The following is a 16415-nucleotide window of genomic DNA, read 5'->3' as shown; positions in this document are numbered from 1 at the left end:
GCATCACATGTTGACATCTTAAGCACATAGTAATACATACACTACATGTGTTGAAAATGAAACACACTGTTTAACAGTGATTAGGTAGTTTTCATCCATCCAGTCACTGACAAATCAGTGAAAGGGAGAGCAACCGGAGTCATGAGGGAGGAGACAACTTTTTGGGATGGAGAGCCCCCCCAAAGACATACACCAAACAAATACCTCAGGAGTGTTTGATTTAATGTGCGGGCATTGTCGAGACGCATCCGTTCATTTCGCTGTGCCCAGCAAGGTAAATCAATCTCTCCTTTATGTATTTGAGGAGGATTTCATTCATTTTGATCCAATCCGCGGCAAGCAGGAGTCAAAATAGAAGTTTCATTTTTCATCTGGATTACTTAAGGTGCACTTGATTTTCACAGGTTCAAAGAAATATGTTGCAGAGAAAACAAATCAAACTCCCTGTCTGGGCAAACACAGAATCAAGCGCTCCTAAAGTAGAACTGAAAAGAAAAGAAAAGAAAAAAAATCTAAGATAGTTTGACCCAGTCTCAGACAAACACAACACAGGAGGGATCCAGGCAGGGTTTAGTCAGAGCATCGGGTTGGTAAAAAGAGGAGCATTCTTGCGCTTTTATATGTACGCGTTTGATTCATGCCGCCAAGCACACCCTGATGATTGAGTTACTACGAGCTCACCAATTCTGCTACTTCAGTATTCGGTGTATCTGATGTGCAAGGCGAGCCGAATCAAACGCAGCTGTGTATGAATGAGTGCGGTTACATGGGTTTCTGAAGAGGGTTTATAGTGTGCGGGACCGAGTGGAAGTGACATAAAACACGCTAAAGAGCCCCTTGGGTCTCTATGAAAACACGACTAGGTAAATATTTTTCTGAATCCCTCTCCCGTGAAAAGAAAATCCTTCCCTGAAGAAATATTAAGTTGAAATGTCAAATGTGCGCAATGTGCAGCAGCTTGAGCACATCTATGTCACGTTATCCCTGGAATTCATCCGGTCGTTCTTGCAGCGTGGCTCTCCCACCGTCTCGATGCGTGCGGTGGTGTGTGTATTTGTGTTTCTATGTGGAGTGTAACGGTGCATCTGAAGGTCTGTCAGCGGGAACACAGCTGCATGTGGGTCCTCTCTGCTGCTAGTGGATCATTATAGTGTTTCTCCTCTCGCCTGCTCGTCCTCCCACTGCTCTGCTGGCTGAACCCTCGCTCCGCACTCTTATTTTAATCATTATCTCCTTCTGTGTTATCGACAGCATCCTCTCTTTTAGTCCGATTACAAATGTACACAGCCCCCTCCCTCCCTCCCTCTGTGGCCTGCATCTAAGCTCAAAGAGCACGCAGGCATGCAATAACATATATTCTATCCAATACTAACCTATACATAGTCTTGTAAAAATGTATACAATCAAACACGGTAACCTGGATTCACATGGTGACTGACTAAAGTGGCAGATGAAATTAGCACGCACTATATTAAATCAATGTATTGATTGCCTGACATCAAATCAGAAGGCATTATTGATCAAAGCATTTAAATAGCCAAGACTTACTGCTTTTAATCCTGTTAAATGTGTGCACCATGCTGTTTGCGCATGAGCTTGTGTGTCTTTCAGAAATAGTGGAAACAGAAACACGACATCGTAAAACACCACTGGTATCTGTGCCTGTCAATGCACGTGTTAATGTGTAAAAGTGTTACGCCTTTTTTTTTTTACGATGTGACCCTATTAGACGGACTGGCCCACATCCCTCAACGCCACGGGCGCCTGATGATATCTGAGCAATTAGACATCTAGTGTGACAGGCATCTCTATCCGTCAGGTGCAAAATACAGCTGTGTGTGTGTGTGCGTGTGTGTGCGCGCATGTCTCCTCCTCCGTGCGGCTGCTCGTGTGCTCTTCTCGATGTGCGAGAGAGAAAAATGCGAGCGGTCCTCTCCGTCTTGCTCGTGGCGTGACGTACGGCTAACCTCCGCGCTATCTCTCATCTCTCTCTGAGACCTGAGTGTCTAGTTGGACGGGAGCCACAGGACGGATGAGCAGCTTGCTACTGCTCGGTTATTGATTTCGCTGGCCTGCTGGCCTCGCCGTCCCGTCCCACCTCCCACAACCACTTATAATCAGTTCCTGCTACCGGGGGCGGGGGGGCGGGGGGGGCTGGTTGTTATTAGACTGAACACTGAACAATTCCTAGGCGTTTCAGCTCTTGTATGCATCCTGCAGCCGTCTTGTCTGAGGTCATACCTCTTGTTTGAGGCAAATAAAACTGTTCTATGAAATATACAAATACATTTTTAAATGAAATTACGTGTTGGGGTGCGTAGCGAGAAATAGGGAAAAACTGCAACTTGTGTGTTCCTACCTCGCCCATTCTGCTTCTCCTGCTCCTCCTTTTCATCATCCACTTCCTGCTCCTCCTCCTTCTTCTTCTTCTCCTCCTCCTCCTTCTCCTCCTCGTGTCTTTCCTCCCCATTCTCCAACTCCTCCTCCTCTTCCTCCTCTTCCTCCTCCTCTTCCCTCATAGTCGGCGAGGTGAGGGTGATCGTCAGCGTGAGTTTAGGGTCTGTCGTAGTTCGTACCAAGATGGCCGCCTCGGGCGAGGCGCTTGTGACCTCGTATTTCTCTTCCGTCAGCTTCTGTCATGTGTCAAACGAACATAACTAGATGGTCAGAGCGGCCAAGGTCACAACATGACAAGAATAAAGAAAAGGAAAATAAATCTGAGCCTGCTTCTGATTCAAGATTTTGGAATGATAGAAGTATCAAACTTGCTTGTCCAAACATTATAATGGACAAAAACACTTGTTTTAAAAGTCACATTTGTGTCAACACTACAACGTCCGTCTTGATCCACACGTGTTACTTGACACAGTCATGCATTTAAGCACACATGGGACTACATGCAAGAATTAATGGGAACAAAACGACGACAAAATCTCTTCTCAAATCTTCAAAACGACCTGGAGACACAAATGATCACACAACTACACTCACACATTAGCCCCACAGGTAAAAACAGGTACACACAGACTCACAAAACCATATACAGTCATAACCGACTATAAATATTGAATAAGCAGAAGATGTGAACTAAATCACAGCATAAGTGAAGGAGTGTGTGTGAGTATTTGTTTTATGTTGTTATCGAGCAGAGGGCCCGCATCTACATCCCATTTGGCCTTAATGAGAAAATCAAAAACTCTGTTCAGTGGGCCGAGACATGAGATTAACTCTCCGCACACACACACACACACACACACACACACACACACACACACACACACACACACACGTAATGTTGTTCCCTCCCTCACACCACTTAACTACTAAAGACAATAGGCAGAGAAGAGGCTCAGGGGCAAAATCTATTCATTGCGCAACACATGTTGAAGAGCAGTCATTGTATGTATGTATGTATATATATTTATGCATCTGACAATGATACAGTGTTTACAATTGGGACTCTAATCCCTAGAAGCTACATAAGGCCTGAAAAATACAATACAATTGAATTCCCAAATAATTTAAGATTACATGCAAACAACTCCAAGAGTGAAAGTCACAGCATGTAAAACCTAAAACATGTCATTCCTATTTGTGCCCGTATTTCCTGTGCACTCCGTGTGTATTGTAGGGGTCAGTGTGTTTTGTATTTCTGTATCATGACTTGTTAATGAGGAAAGCAGACACTGAGGCAGCGACGGGATCATTAATCACACATACATACTAAAACCCCTCTCAACTTCCCACTTGACGACATTGCTGCCGCTTGCCTTCTTATGCCAACAAGCTTCTCTCTACACGGGAACTTTTATATACACACACACACACACACGCACACACACACACACACACACACACAGCAGTGAGAGTTGCCAAATCCAAGCAGAAACACTCAATAAAATGTGGAAGCTTATCCAAAAAGCTTAATTCCTGACGTGGGAGAGGACAGTGCAATAAAAATAGAGCTTTTTGGATCATATTTGGAAGACTATGACTGAAGGTTTGATGCGAGGCTAAGATGCGTTGTGTGTGGCAGTGTGTTTGCCAGCCAGTGCGTGTGAGAAAACACAAGTCAGACACTAAAAAGCAGCATCATGTGCCTGTATGCATGCGTCTGTGTGTGCGTGTTTTCTAACCTCTATCTGTGTGGGCAAATTGTGACAGACAGTGTCCAGCAGTGTCTGTGTGGGTTTGTCTCTGCACATCAGCACCAGCTCCAGGTCCATGTCGCCTTTGATCAGGAGGCCTTTGGCCACAAGGCCGATCCTCATCACTCCACACAGCACCCCGCCGCTGCTGGGCTCTCTGTTTGTAAAGAAAAAGCAGACGACAGGTCACATTCCGATCCCATGTAGCTTTTAACAATGAGCACACGCATGTCAGTTTACAGCTAAATTCAAATGTTACTACATCCCTTTTTTCCCCCAATCAAATCTTTGCTTGCACAGGGAATAAGATAATATGGAAAGTGTATTTCCCAATATGTCGACCTATTCCTTAAGAGGATGTTGCCTCCTACGTCATGTAAAGTTTCTGACATTTTATATAAATAAACAATGGGTTCACCTGTAGCTGTCAGTGGAACCCTCAGTTTCATTGCTGGGCTCATCGCCGGTTTCGTCCTCCTCTGTACTGTCTGCTGGTTGGCCGTCGACCTGGCTGGGGACACTGCTGCCGGTCTGATCCAGCCAATGAGAGACGTGTTTGAGGGCGCACTCGACGGTGGACACCAGCGTCTGAACGGCTTCCAGCTCCTGAGAGGAGGGGTAGATGGTGGAGTGCTTTGCCATGACGTGGCGGTCATCGTTACTAAAGGAACGGAAGGACCTCTGAGAAGGAAGGATGAATGAGGAGTTGGTTAACAAATCGAGTACATTCTGATTAAAATGGACAGGAAACACAAAAAACACAGAGATGCACACATACCTGTACAATGAATACACAAACACACACACGTACACAGCAAGGGCACCACTGGAGAGAGGTTTTCAACAACAGATTGAGCTTTAATCCATCACGCTTTGGTCTCCCTCTTGAATTCTCTCCATCACACACCCAAATAAAAAAACACACAAACGCGCTCGCACCACAACCGCACAGCAAAAAACTAATTCACACTTACTGTCCCACCAAGCGCGAGTAAAAACCAGCTTTGTGTGTGTGTGTGTTGCTTTCATGCAGACTGCACATATATATATTTTATTTTATGGGAAAGAAATAAATTTCTAACTCAGTGACAGCTTCCATTTAAATGGCACTGGCCCCGACACGCATGCATGCACACATGCACACATGCACACATGCACACGTTCACACAAGCTATATAAAAAATTCATCTGACCACCATCCTCATATCCTCTCCACCTGTCCTAATTCAATCAGACATTCTGGCCCTGGGAATTTATTTCGGTCTTTCTCATTTGCTCCTTCTTACTGTCTGCGAGTTAGGAAGTGAGGAGGGAACCACCGGAAGGAGGAGATCGGGGGGGGGGGGGGGGGGGGGGGAGCACAGGGGAGAGTTAAGGCAGAAAAAGGCTGTGGGAGAATTATCAAATGGTCGATGCAGGGGAGGCTGAATTCAAAGACGAATGGAAAAGTAAAGAGAAGAAAGGAGAGTACCAGGTGCAGCTGCGACTTTTGGGATTCGCACTCTGCAATTAGTACCTCCCAGATGGGTCCCTGTGCGTTTATATGAAAACAGCATGCAGATTATATGTCAGCGGTTTACATCTTTTCACATGTCACGGAGGGTTCAGGGGTCGGCTTTGTTACGTGAGAGATTGTTCAAACATCTGACCATTAACTTTAAACTAATGTAATTTGATGAAATGTAAAACTGATCCAACGGGGAACTTAAGTGGCAATGTAGAGAAAGGTCGATGGGATAACCCTCTGCAGGCGCAATTACATTGAGAGTGCATTATAATCTATTATCAAAGCGTAACATTTGCAGCAATACACATCACGTAAATACTCTGGGGCAACTGTGTAGTTAATAGCAGAAAACAATACAACAAATAAGGAATATACAGTATATCTATACATGTACATTGCTTGTCATAACACATTGTTGTTTGTAGTTTAATACGTCTTGACCACTCTTTATTTCATTATTTTTGAGACGTCATTTCTGAGAGAAACAATTAAGCCTACAAGGTATTGTCTCTCACCTGGTCACCTGAATCTGAAGGATGAGGTTCACGTTTAATCAGTGGAGGTTGTCGCACAGTGCTGGGGCGCCTGAGGTGCATAACCCAATTTAACATGAGTAGGCTGCTCTCAACAAGCTGCTTATCTGCAAGACCCACATTTCCCTTCACTCACTACACACGTCTACTCAAAGAGAACCGCACACCAGGCATGCTAATTCACACATACACACCCACACACACACTAACACATACACACGAGATGACCTTTTTTGTTGTAGTATGGATAGTGTAGCTTGAGCGCTACTATCAATCTAATTGAAATCCAAGGACCAAGTGTGCACGCACGCACGTACGCACGTACGCACACACACACACACACACACACACACACACACACACACACACACACACACACACACACACACACACACACACACACACACACACACACACAGACACACACACACACACTTTTCATCCCATTCCTAATTGAACTGGTGACATTCTCTTTCACCAGATTGAGTGAGATAAAGCTATTAACAGAATGGAGGACAAGCCCCGCACAATACCGGCAGCGTCGCAGCCGGTGTAGCTCAGTATGTAGCGTGTGGTGCTAATATTCAGCAGGGTCGGCCTCTACATTCTCCAACACTTTGGCACTGGAGGGACATGGAGTGAATTTGGATTACCTTGAAAGAATATGCCAATGTTAAAAAATCTCCATCATGTCTTATTTTGATTTCACCGACGTGCTCGGCTTCATTTGACAATTTTTTCGACAATCAATACTTTTTAAAAATGCTGTCTTCTACAAATCTTCACGCGTGGAATGAGGCATGCGTCCTCCTTTAGAGAAACAATACGGTCAATACAGTTTCAATTGTGATAGCACATCAGTTGATGGACAGAAAATGAACCAACAACAATACATATGACACATGAACGACACGTTTTACCTCTTTATAGAGAAAATGTATTTTTGGCTTCAGCAAAAAGCATTTTACAAATAACGCGAGTGTACCTACATGTGTATCTCTATACTTGTGTGTCTTAGAGCAGTGTTTAACACACCAACAGTCGCAGGTTTTATGAGCCGTTGCTAATGTGAGCTTCTGCAGCCATAAACCACATTAGGAAGAGAGTGTCGATGTATCTGTGTGTGTGTGTGTGTGTGTGTGTGTGTGTCGGTATTACTCGACCATGGGGGAGTTGTTGCCCAGCCGCTCTGATCACCATGTAAATCAGAGCAGTAAAGGAGGACTCACTGACAGGAATCGACCCCCTAGGCCAGCATGGGTCCAGATAATGTTGCAGACATTTAGACAAGTGACACGATAAGTAAGCAACTGTGGCCGAGATAGGAAGTGATGCAGGATTTCACTCGTTTTCGAGTGAAAATGTCATAGTAACTGCAAAAACTAAATGCTATACGCTGTGTTTTTTCAAAACGTTCAAATTGAATGGACCAAAAGCAACAAAAAAAAACAATAGGTCTGAAATGCTGTCTGGTGAAATGCTGTCTCTTCACAACCTGATTAAATAGACACACCCTCAGTCTGTTAAACACAACACCTTGGTTGTCCTTGAATCCACCCTGACCCACAGGTCAGTCACGCAATATGTTCACCTGTCCAAGTGAGCGATGTGTGAGCGTGTGATTGAGAGTGAAATAAATCACAGATCTCTATCCAGATGCCTGTAACAACCCCCCCCGGTGTCAATAACTAACCAAAATAAAACTGTGTCCAATTTCAGCAACAATTGACCTAAAGCTGATCCTTGGAAGTGGGAATTCAGTTCAGGTGTCTGACAGGGCCGAAGCTAATGCTGCTATCTCTACAGATGGAAATATACATCCAGAGTGGGCTCTACTTAACTTCTACTTAAATCAACATTATTCCACAGAGGTGCCGTGTAGTTGGTTGCACCAACCATAAATCCAAGCGCTGATCGCCGATTTCATCCCTTGCCGTGTCCTAAAAATAGAGAGGCTTTATGGCTTAAAGCTATAGACCAGACCAGCATCGCACCATCGCCAAAACACTCACTGTCCCATGAGGAGAGAAACAGGAAGATGAAGAAATAGATTTTGTGTAGCGGGATAACAGAGGCACAAAATAAAAGACTGAAGGGGCCTGGCAGCGATACACCTTAATTTATTAAGGTGTCACAAACACTCAAAATAATTATTATACGTGTGTATTAAAAAAAAACGTTTTTTTACTAAGAAATAAATGCATACAACTTGTCACAATTACAATCCAACCATACATCGAATTGCATTGACATCTATAGGATCTTTGGTTTTCCATCACTGAAGAAAGGGCGCAACTTTGACGTTTTGCTAAGTACCCGTACGCGCCGGTCTGATGTCCTGAATTAAAATCAGTCACAAATCAAGTTTTGATAACATCGTTATGTGTAAAAAATGAAACCTGGCAACATCTCCACAACAAAGTGTGCGAAGGACGAGACACTCAAGCAGTAGAGAGTATCAGACAAGTTGTAAACAAGCCAACAGTTTAGCCACAGTATCCAAAGCACTTTGTTTTGAGCGCACACTAAATGCCAGAAATACTCTTCTACATTCGCTAATTATTTAAAACCTGTCTGGTTGTCTCACTGCTCATGTTCCCCAAATATCAGCAATTAGCTCGGAGAGTGCAATGGTGTTTGAACGATGACTAAATAAATGAAAATAACACAACGCCAGAATTATCCTTTAACAAAATGTTATCCAATAATTACCTTCATGCTTGACACGTTTAAAAAACAACTTAATAACTAAGTTAGATCTTCTTATTCCTTCTGAATCCCTCTTGAGATCCTGTTTCCTAAGTGTTATTAATGTTTTAATAATGGGAATATGTAGAAATGATACATATTATTATCAAGAAATGAAAGGATGCACATTATTTTACCTCACTGTTGAGGTGTGCAGGCCAGGTGTGTATTCTCAGCGTTTTAGCATAAATTCAACATTTAGCTCCAAAGCAAATTGTTTCACTAAAGCTCAAGACATCCAAAACAAAATGACAACTTTGTAAAGAGCCAGATGTGACTTTACAAGGGAATCTGTTGCTTGCGATTCTTCCCCTCTAGGAATCAGAAAAAGAAATGCACTCACACTGTCACACCCCAGCTGTCTGCAAGCCCCCAGCGCGCACCATGCGCTGTGCTTTGTGTGTATACATTCAAATGCCATAGTTGCATAGTGCTCTTAGACCACACACCCACCAATTACACTCCATTTCATGCTCCGGCTGGCGGGCCCGTGTTACATAACCACACTACACAGCATTTACAACTCGCCCTGTACTAAAAAATCCAACATATTCGTCACTTAAAAATACAAAATTATGAATGACACATGCACATAAAACCCATATATTACCCACGCGCTACTTCCATCCATCACCCCCCCCCCCCCCCCCCCCCTCCCCTCCAGCCTCATTATGTGCTTTACGCCCTGAAATGAAAGTCTTTCAGTTCAAGGTGTTGTGGTTAGACAAGCACCCGGATAGCGGCGACGTCCCTTTAGAAGCAGCAGAATCCAATGATTCTCCTCTCCATCACTGCCTGCCTCTTTCACTCTCTCTCTCTCTTTCAGTCTCTCTCTCTCTCACTCTCTGTGTGGCCATCTGCTAAAAAGTACCTGACCCAATGCCAAGGACAAGACTCTCTGGAACAAAAGCAGCTGTGATTGGATTCCATACCGTTTCCAAAAATCATTTATTTTTAGAGCACCATAGAGAAACATTGTGCTGTATGTGTGTGTGTGCGCGCTAAGGCAGCACACCTGAGGTGTTTGTGTGCTCTTATTTTTTAATAAGTCATGTGCCTGAAGTGCACACCGAGTGCTTGAAAGACAACACACACACACACCGCGAGGTCGTTGTGAGGAGAGACTGAGAGATGAAGGAGAGAAAGACTCAGACAGTAGAGATCGACAGAAGGAGATGAAAACAACTGGATTTTTATATTTTTAGCCAGCTGCAGAAACAAACGTTTGTCTGCACTGAAGCTGACAACACATCCTCGCTGTGAAAAATACACTGAAACCCAGGAAGAAAAAACAACTATAAATACCACGCAAAACTTTTTCAGAGAAAATGTCACACCCGACATGAAAGCAAGTGAAGTTGAAGGAGAACAGAAAAATTCAAAAAAATTCAAAAAAAACAAAACCGGCTTGGAGTGACGGCAACAAAGACACACAAATAAAACTCAGCGCCTTCTCCGTAACATCCAGCAGCCTCTGGGAGATTGCATTAAAAATTCATCCTGTGATTTATCTGCACTCTGCCGACCCGACACACTCTGCCATCCTGTTTTATTGGGGGTCTCTCTCTCTCTCTCTCTCTCTCTCTCTCTCTCTCTCTCTCATTGCCACATGTGCTCAGACACTTACACGTGAGAGCAGGGTAAACATACATCAAAATATATGCGATAAATCATCTAGCAGCAAAACAATAAAACAGGCTGTCCACATCAAACCGGTCCTGATAAACATTTCATAAAAAAAAAAGGATACATGGAAAAACAAAACATATTCATCACCGTCTGCAAAACACCTTCAACCTAAATGTGCCGTCATCAATCCAGCTTGTAAACCAGCCACCCCAAACTACAGTACCCAGCCTGCTTTGCACTAAAGGAAGAGTTTCTTTTCTCTGCCCTTTGCCCCCCCCCCTTCAATGTGTCAAGGTTTTAAAGGTTTATAGTGGGCCTATAAAATATTATGACCGGAGCGCTAAAAGCAGATGAGCTGACATTACACTATTTCTGGGCATACTATTACAGTATTGAGTGCGGCCAGGTCTACAGGAGGGAAATGGCAGAACACAAAAGCTTTTAAAACCTTATTGATTTTTTTTTTTTTAATTCTTTTAAGGGTACGCGGTTATGTCTTTTGCTAATTGTAGAGAAAAGAGTATTTTACATTCAACATGATATGAGAAGCCAAACTGAAACCAACAAAAATTGCGAAAACTTTCCGCTTGGCAACACCTCCGCGGCGTCTCCTCCAGAAATCGAGCAGTGAACCAGCGATGACATGTACAAGGACGGCGCCGTGCAACGTGCCGGACAGACACCATATAATCAAGCCAAAGTGTGTGTGTGTGTGTGTGTGTGTGTGTGTGTGTGTGTGTGTGTGTGTGTGTGTGTGTGTGTGTGTGTGTGTGTGTGTGTGTGTGTGTGTGTGTGTGTGTGTGTGTGTGTGTGTGAGAGTGTGAGAGTGAAGACGCAGAGGAGCACTGTGGACATGTAAATTCATTAAATGCAGAAAGCTGAGAGGAAAGTCAATAAAGAAGCTGTTTGGTGTTTTCTGCGGTTTGCGCGGTGACACCCTTTGCCAAGGTCACCCTCAGTATTTGCTGCATCATCATAACTCAAGACTAATCACACTACTGTGTTTGCAAGCTGCGCACACACACACACACACACACACACACACACACACTAGTCTCATTACCCTTGGTTATTTATGAGCTCAACCATGTGCCCTCTTCTGCGGGGTCCAACCTCGGCACCATCAGCAACATCTTGTTTTCTCTCAATCAATCATTCATTTTTCTACTCCCTTTCCTCCCCCTTTCCATTCTTCCACCCTCCCCTACAAACCACTCTTCCACCCTCTCTTCCTTTTTCCGCGCATTTTTTCCTCCTTCCTCCTCTTGTTCTAGTTTTTAATAATTCATCTTTTGCTCTGCTCGCCCCCCTCGGGGGGAAAAGCTCCCACTGTCACAGGCCAAGAGTATTAATCAATCCCTCGTCTCTCTCTCTCTCTCTCTCTCTCTGCCACATGTGCTCAGACACTTACACGTGAGAGCAGGGTAAACATACATCAAAATATCCATCATTTATGTTTTTACGGTCTTATCTGCCCCCACTTGTCGTTTCCTCCTCCGCTGCTCTCTTTGATCTTTTGAGACGCCCTCTCCTCCTCCTTAACAACACACTAGCTGTTTTTTTTCCCGCATCTTCTTCCTCTCGTAACACGTCTCTTGTGCTAAGGAACAAACCTCATTTTCATATTCTTTTTATTTATTGTCAACAAATGAATATGGGCAGGATTTGACACATTCATTCCTTGCATAATTACTCAACTATAGGAATATAAGCTTATGGAGGAGAACAAATTCATTGCCTTCGGCTCAAAATCACAACAAAAACATCTAGAGAACCTAATAAACAGCCAAGAGTAATTAGACTGATTGTGTTTTTTTCTGTTTAACACCACTGTCCTCTTCCGTTTCCTTTCATTCTTCTTCTTCTCCTCCTCTATCGCTTTCAGTCTTCTCCTTCTCCTCTTTCCCCAATGTCAGCATGTATCCTGTAGAGTTCTGCCCTGTCTACAAATCTACAAAATCTCTCATCTTGAACTCTTACACCCTCTAGTCTGGAGAGTGTTTCCTTACTCTAATGTGGATAATTCACCAGCATCCAAGCAAACACAACCACAACACAGTCATTCACACACACACACACACACACACACACACACACACACACACACACACACACACACACACACACACACACACACACACACACACACACACACACACACACACACACACACACACACACACACACACACACACACAGAATCTACAGATGGAGAGTGTATTACCATGCCTGCAGGAGGATTGGTCGCACGTTTCCTTCTGCTGGAGTTGCTGTGCTCGTGGTGGGGGGGGGGGTTACCGGTCAGGATGTTGCTGTCACGCCGTTTACGCTCCTCATGTGCTCCTCTGTCACTCTGGCCACCACTCTACGAGAGGTTGTGCTTCTAAGAAGGGATGGAGGAGCAGAGAGAGGAAGGGGAGAAAAGGATGAAAGGTTGAAAAGTTGATCGGCGCATCAACAACTATAGGAAGGCAGTTCTCTTCCAGATAAAAACACCAACAAAAGGAAATAAATGTAGATTTTAAACATAACTAAACTATTGATACAACACAATATGTTCTAAAAACCAGCACAAAAACCCCATCACATTACACCAGCATTAGTCTAACCCTGCAGAACCCAATTCCACCCACACCTTCATCCCCCCTGTAACACCCAATTTACTCTCACACGGTTTCTAAGCAGGGCTGCAGTCCCCGTCCTTGAGTAAAAGATCTGACAGAATGGTTGATCAACCCATGTGGAGAGAGACATGTGGAAACACACCTACCTACACACACGCACACGCACACACACACACACACACACCCCTACCTACACACACACACACACACACACACAGGCTTTCATTTATTTTTCATGAGCTGGCAGGGGTCTGAGGGAGGGGGATGTAATACAAACATGTTCTTGTTTCTATACACTGGGTTACACACTTAAGCCACACCCTCCTCCATTTACACACATACACACACGCACACACACACACACAAATTGACAGTCTATATGTAAACTAGTCTTTCTTCTGTTCTTCTGGAAAAAGATACACATGTACACACACACACACACACACACTATATATGTATATATATATATATATGTATATTTAAATATGCCAGTTCCATCATGACTGCACTATGATATTTTCAACCACTTTATAGAAGAAGCAGGGATGACATTGTGAAAATAAATACTATGTATTACTGGAGAAATGTTTGAGAGCTTCCGAATCCCCCTGTGATGAGCAGTAGAGAAAGGGGACAGCAAGAGAGGGGACAGAACAGGGAGTGACAAAACTCAGAGCTGGACATGAAATTACAATGTTTAGTGCTCGGCGAGAGCCGGACCGCTGTGCTTGAGTGTTTCTTCCGATACTATTTGTGACAGTTATGGTTCTAACCTTATCCCTTCCTGGCTTTTAGTCCTTTCAGTGAACAGAGGTGACAGTAAAATAATACGCTATTTAACACACAGAACAAAACTAAATTATCACTCAATTATTTAATGCCAGTAAACCAATTATTTATAATTAATAATTGCAACCTTGAAGCTACTTGTGACTTCTAACTTTAGCTCATCTTAGGGCTCCGTAAAGTAACCCCAAACATCTGGTGACGCGCCGAAAACGCAGGCCAGTTTTTATCAGCGCGGAGCGAGCCGAGCTGAACAGATACACAGCGTTCCTATTCACAACACGAACTGTCAACAGTAGCACCGCTGACAGTACACAGACACATCTGGTCCAACTCAAACCACAGCAATGACATTTGTAGAGCTGTGCATGTGTTCGCACAAGAGTGGCTGAGATGATTCCTCAAAGGTCTTCCACAGTCATGGGTTGCCTATTTAAGCAGGTGTGGGAAAAATGCAGCAGCCTTAATTTCATTAAAAACCAAAAACAAGACTTTTTTTGACTATTTATTGTTGAAAGATTGAGCGAAAATGGGATTTAAAAATAAGAAAAACCTGATGATGACAAAAATGGGGCATGGTAGCAAAAATCATCATCATTATCCATTCATCAGCTGATTATTTTCTCCATTAATTAACTAGTCTATAAAAATATCAGGGGGATAAAAATGGCCATCAGTTTCCCGGAACTTAAGGTGATGCTCTAAATGTCTTTTCTCGTCTTGTCGGAGCAAAAGTCCAAAACCAAAATATATTCCACTTATAATGAAATAAAACCCTCACTTTGGAGAAGCTCAAACATGCAAATGTCTGTCAGATTTGCATGATAAATTATTGAAATGATTTATCAAACCATTTTCTGTTGATCGGCTAATCGTTTAATCTAAAATAATAGCCTTCAAAATAAACACTCATCACTGCATTTGAGTTTCATCAAGCGAAACCCATCATCTCTGATGGAGAACAATACAGACACTCGTGTGGCAGAATCCAGGAGATCGTCCACAAACATCTATTAGAGTCCACTACAGACACCAGGCTGCATCTCTGCTGTTGCACCTTGCAGGACTATCTCTGTCAGTTTTCTTTTCATACGCTCTACCTGGTAAATAAACACCATCTCTTATGTGCAGAGTATCTCATCACCTTGAGGCTACTGAACATACATCCAGGATTCTATCTGGATGCTGTCGGGGGACCGAAAAGATAAACACACATGTGAATGTTGGTGAGAAGGTCCTGCTGGGGGGGGGGCGGGGGTGAAGCTGCAGCCTCTCAGTGAACGCTCAGCGGGCTCCAGAGGGAACGATAGCGAGAGAGAGGAGACGGATAGAGATGCACGGAGTAGTTAAAGAAAGGTCAGTGAGATGTGCATGAACAGGAGGAGCACATAGGCGAGCGGGCAAAAAAAAAGAGACAAAGAGCAGAACTATAAGGAGAATACGAAGTGGTGTAAGGGGACAGAGGGGAAAAGGGATAAACAACATGAATGGCAGATATTGAGCTGGCCCCTCGGGCAAACAGACTCCTCATTTCCTCTCCAGGTCTCCTTCTCTAAGCCACTGGCCTGCCACACTGGCAGTCACCTCCTCAGCGCAGCTGGCAGCGACGGAGTCTGTGTGTCTGTGCACTTGTGCCAGTTTTACCTTACAGCCAACACTTTGTGCCTGAGGGGGTTAAAGCTCTCTTCCAGCTTGGCCTGGACACTTAGGAGTGTGTGTATGCGCACTATATTATAGTGCGCATACACACACACAAACACAGACACCCTGCCAAGAAGCATAATAACAACGTGCCAGCCCCCCCATTCGATTCTCATTATTGGAACAGTTCAGTGATAAACAACAACAACACCAGTTCCCTCCCTTTGTTTCTCTCTCATGGCACTTTCCTTCTCATTTTCCGTTAATTAAAACCATGTGTACGCGACTGAAAAATACACCCGTGCGAAAATAATACAACAGAACAAAACTAGAGTCTGAATCCGAGCTTAAAGGAAGCCCTGGATCTTCAGAACTATATGTGGCCTGCAGTGTACCCGCCCTCCTCTGTCTCCCACTGGGACTGAGGGCGACTGAGAGGACCATGTTCTCACATGTAGGGCGACGTGTCGCCTGCCTGTTCATAAATCCTCTTGCGGTTTTGTCTTCCTCGGGCTCAAGCTGACCAATTATTACACCCCCCCCCCCTCCACCATCTCTTTATGTTTACCTCCCACCACCGTCCCCTCTGCCTTTTTCTTCTTCTCTCATATTCACACCATTCTGGTGGGACATTAATGACGGATTTTGAGTTTTTCTCCAGAGCAGAAGAGCAGAAAGGATGAGGGGAAAACTGGCAGAGGCCCCGCCTCATTAACACTGGTGGTGGCTCATCGACATTAGCATGTGCACACACACACACACATACATGCGCGCCATCCCCTCAATTTGGTTCCATAGT

General features: G+C 44.0%; 1 protein-coding gene across 3 annotated transcripts in view; it reads right to left on the bottom strand.

Annotated features, from left to right (window-relative positions):
• The window catches only part of strbp (spermatid perinuclear RNA binding protein), a 64595-nt gene that overhangs the window by 16102 nt on the left and 32078 nt on the right, over window positions 1-16415 (bottom strand). For all 3 annotated transcript variants that reach the window (XM_079179405.1, XM_079179407.1, XM_079179406.1), the window contains exons 3-6: window positions 12790-12948; window positions 4567-4829; window positions 4137-4305; window positions 2360-2633 (exon numbers count right to left, since the gene is read on the bottom strand). In XM_079179405.1, the coding sequence (XP_079035531.1) occupies window positions 2360-2633; window positions 4137-4305; window positions 4567-4829; window positions 12790-12792 (709 nt within the window). In that variant the 5' untranslated portion in view covers window positions 12793-12948. The remainder of the gene's footprint in view (window positions 1-2359; window positions 2634-4136; window positions 4306-4566; window positions 4830-12789; window positions 12949-16415) is intronic.

Source organism: Pholis gunnellus (genome assembly GCF_910591455.1).
Source record: "Pholis gunnellus genome assembly, chromosome: 18".
In the NCBI taxonomy this organism is placed as follows: Eukaryota; Metazoa; Chordata; class Actinopteri; order Perciformes; family Pholidae; genus Pholis; species Pholis gunnellus.
The sequence above is the reverse complement of the archived record's forward strand: the minus strand, read 5'-3'. Positions and strand labels throughout refer to the sequence as shown.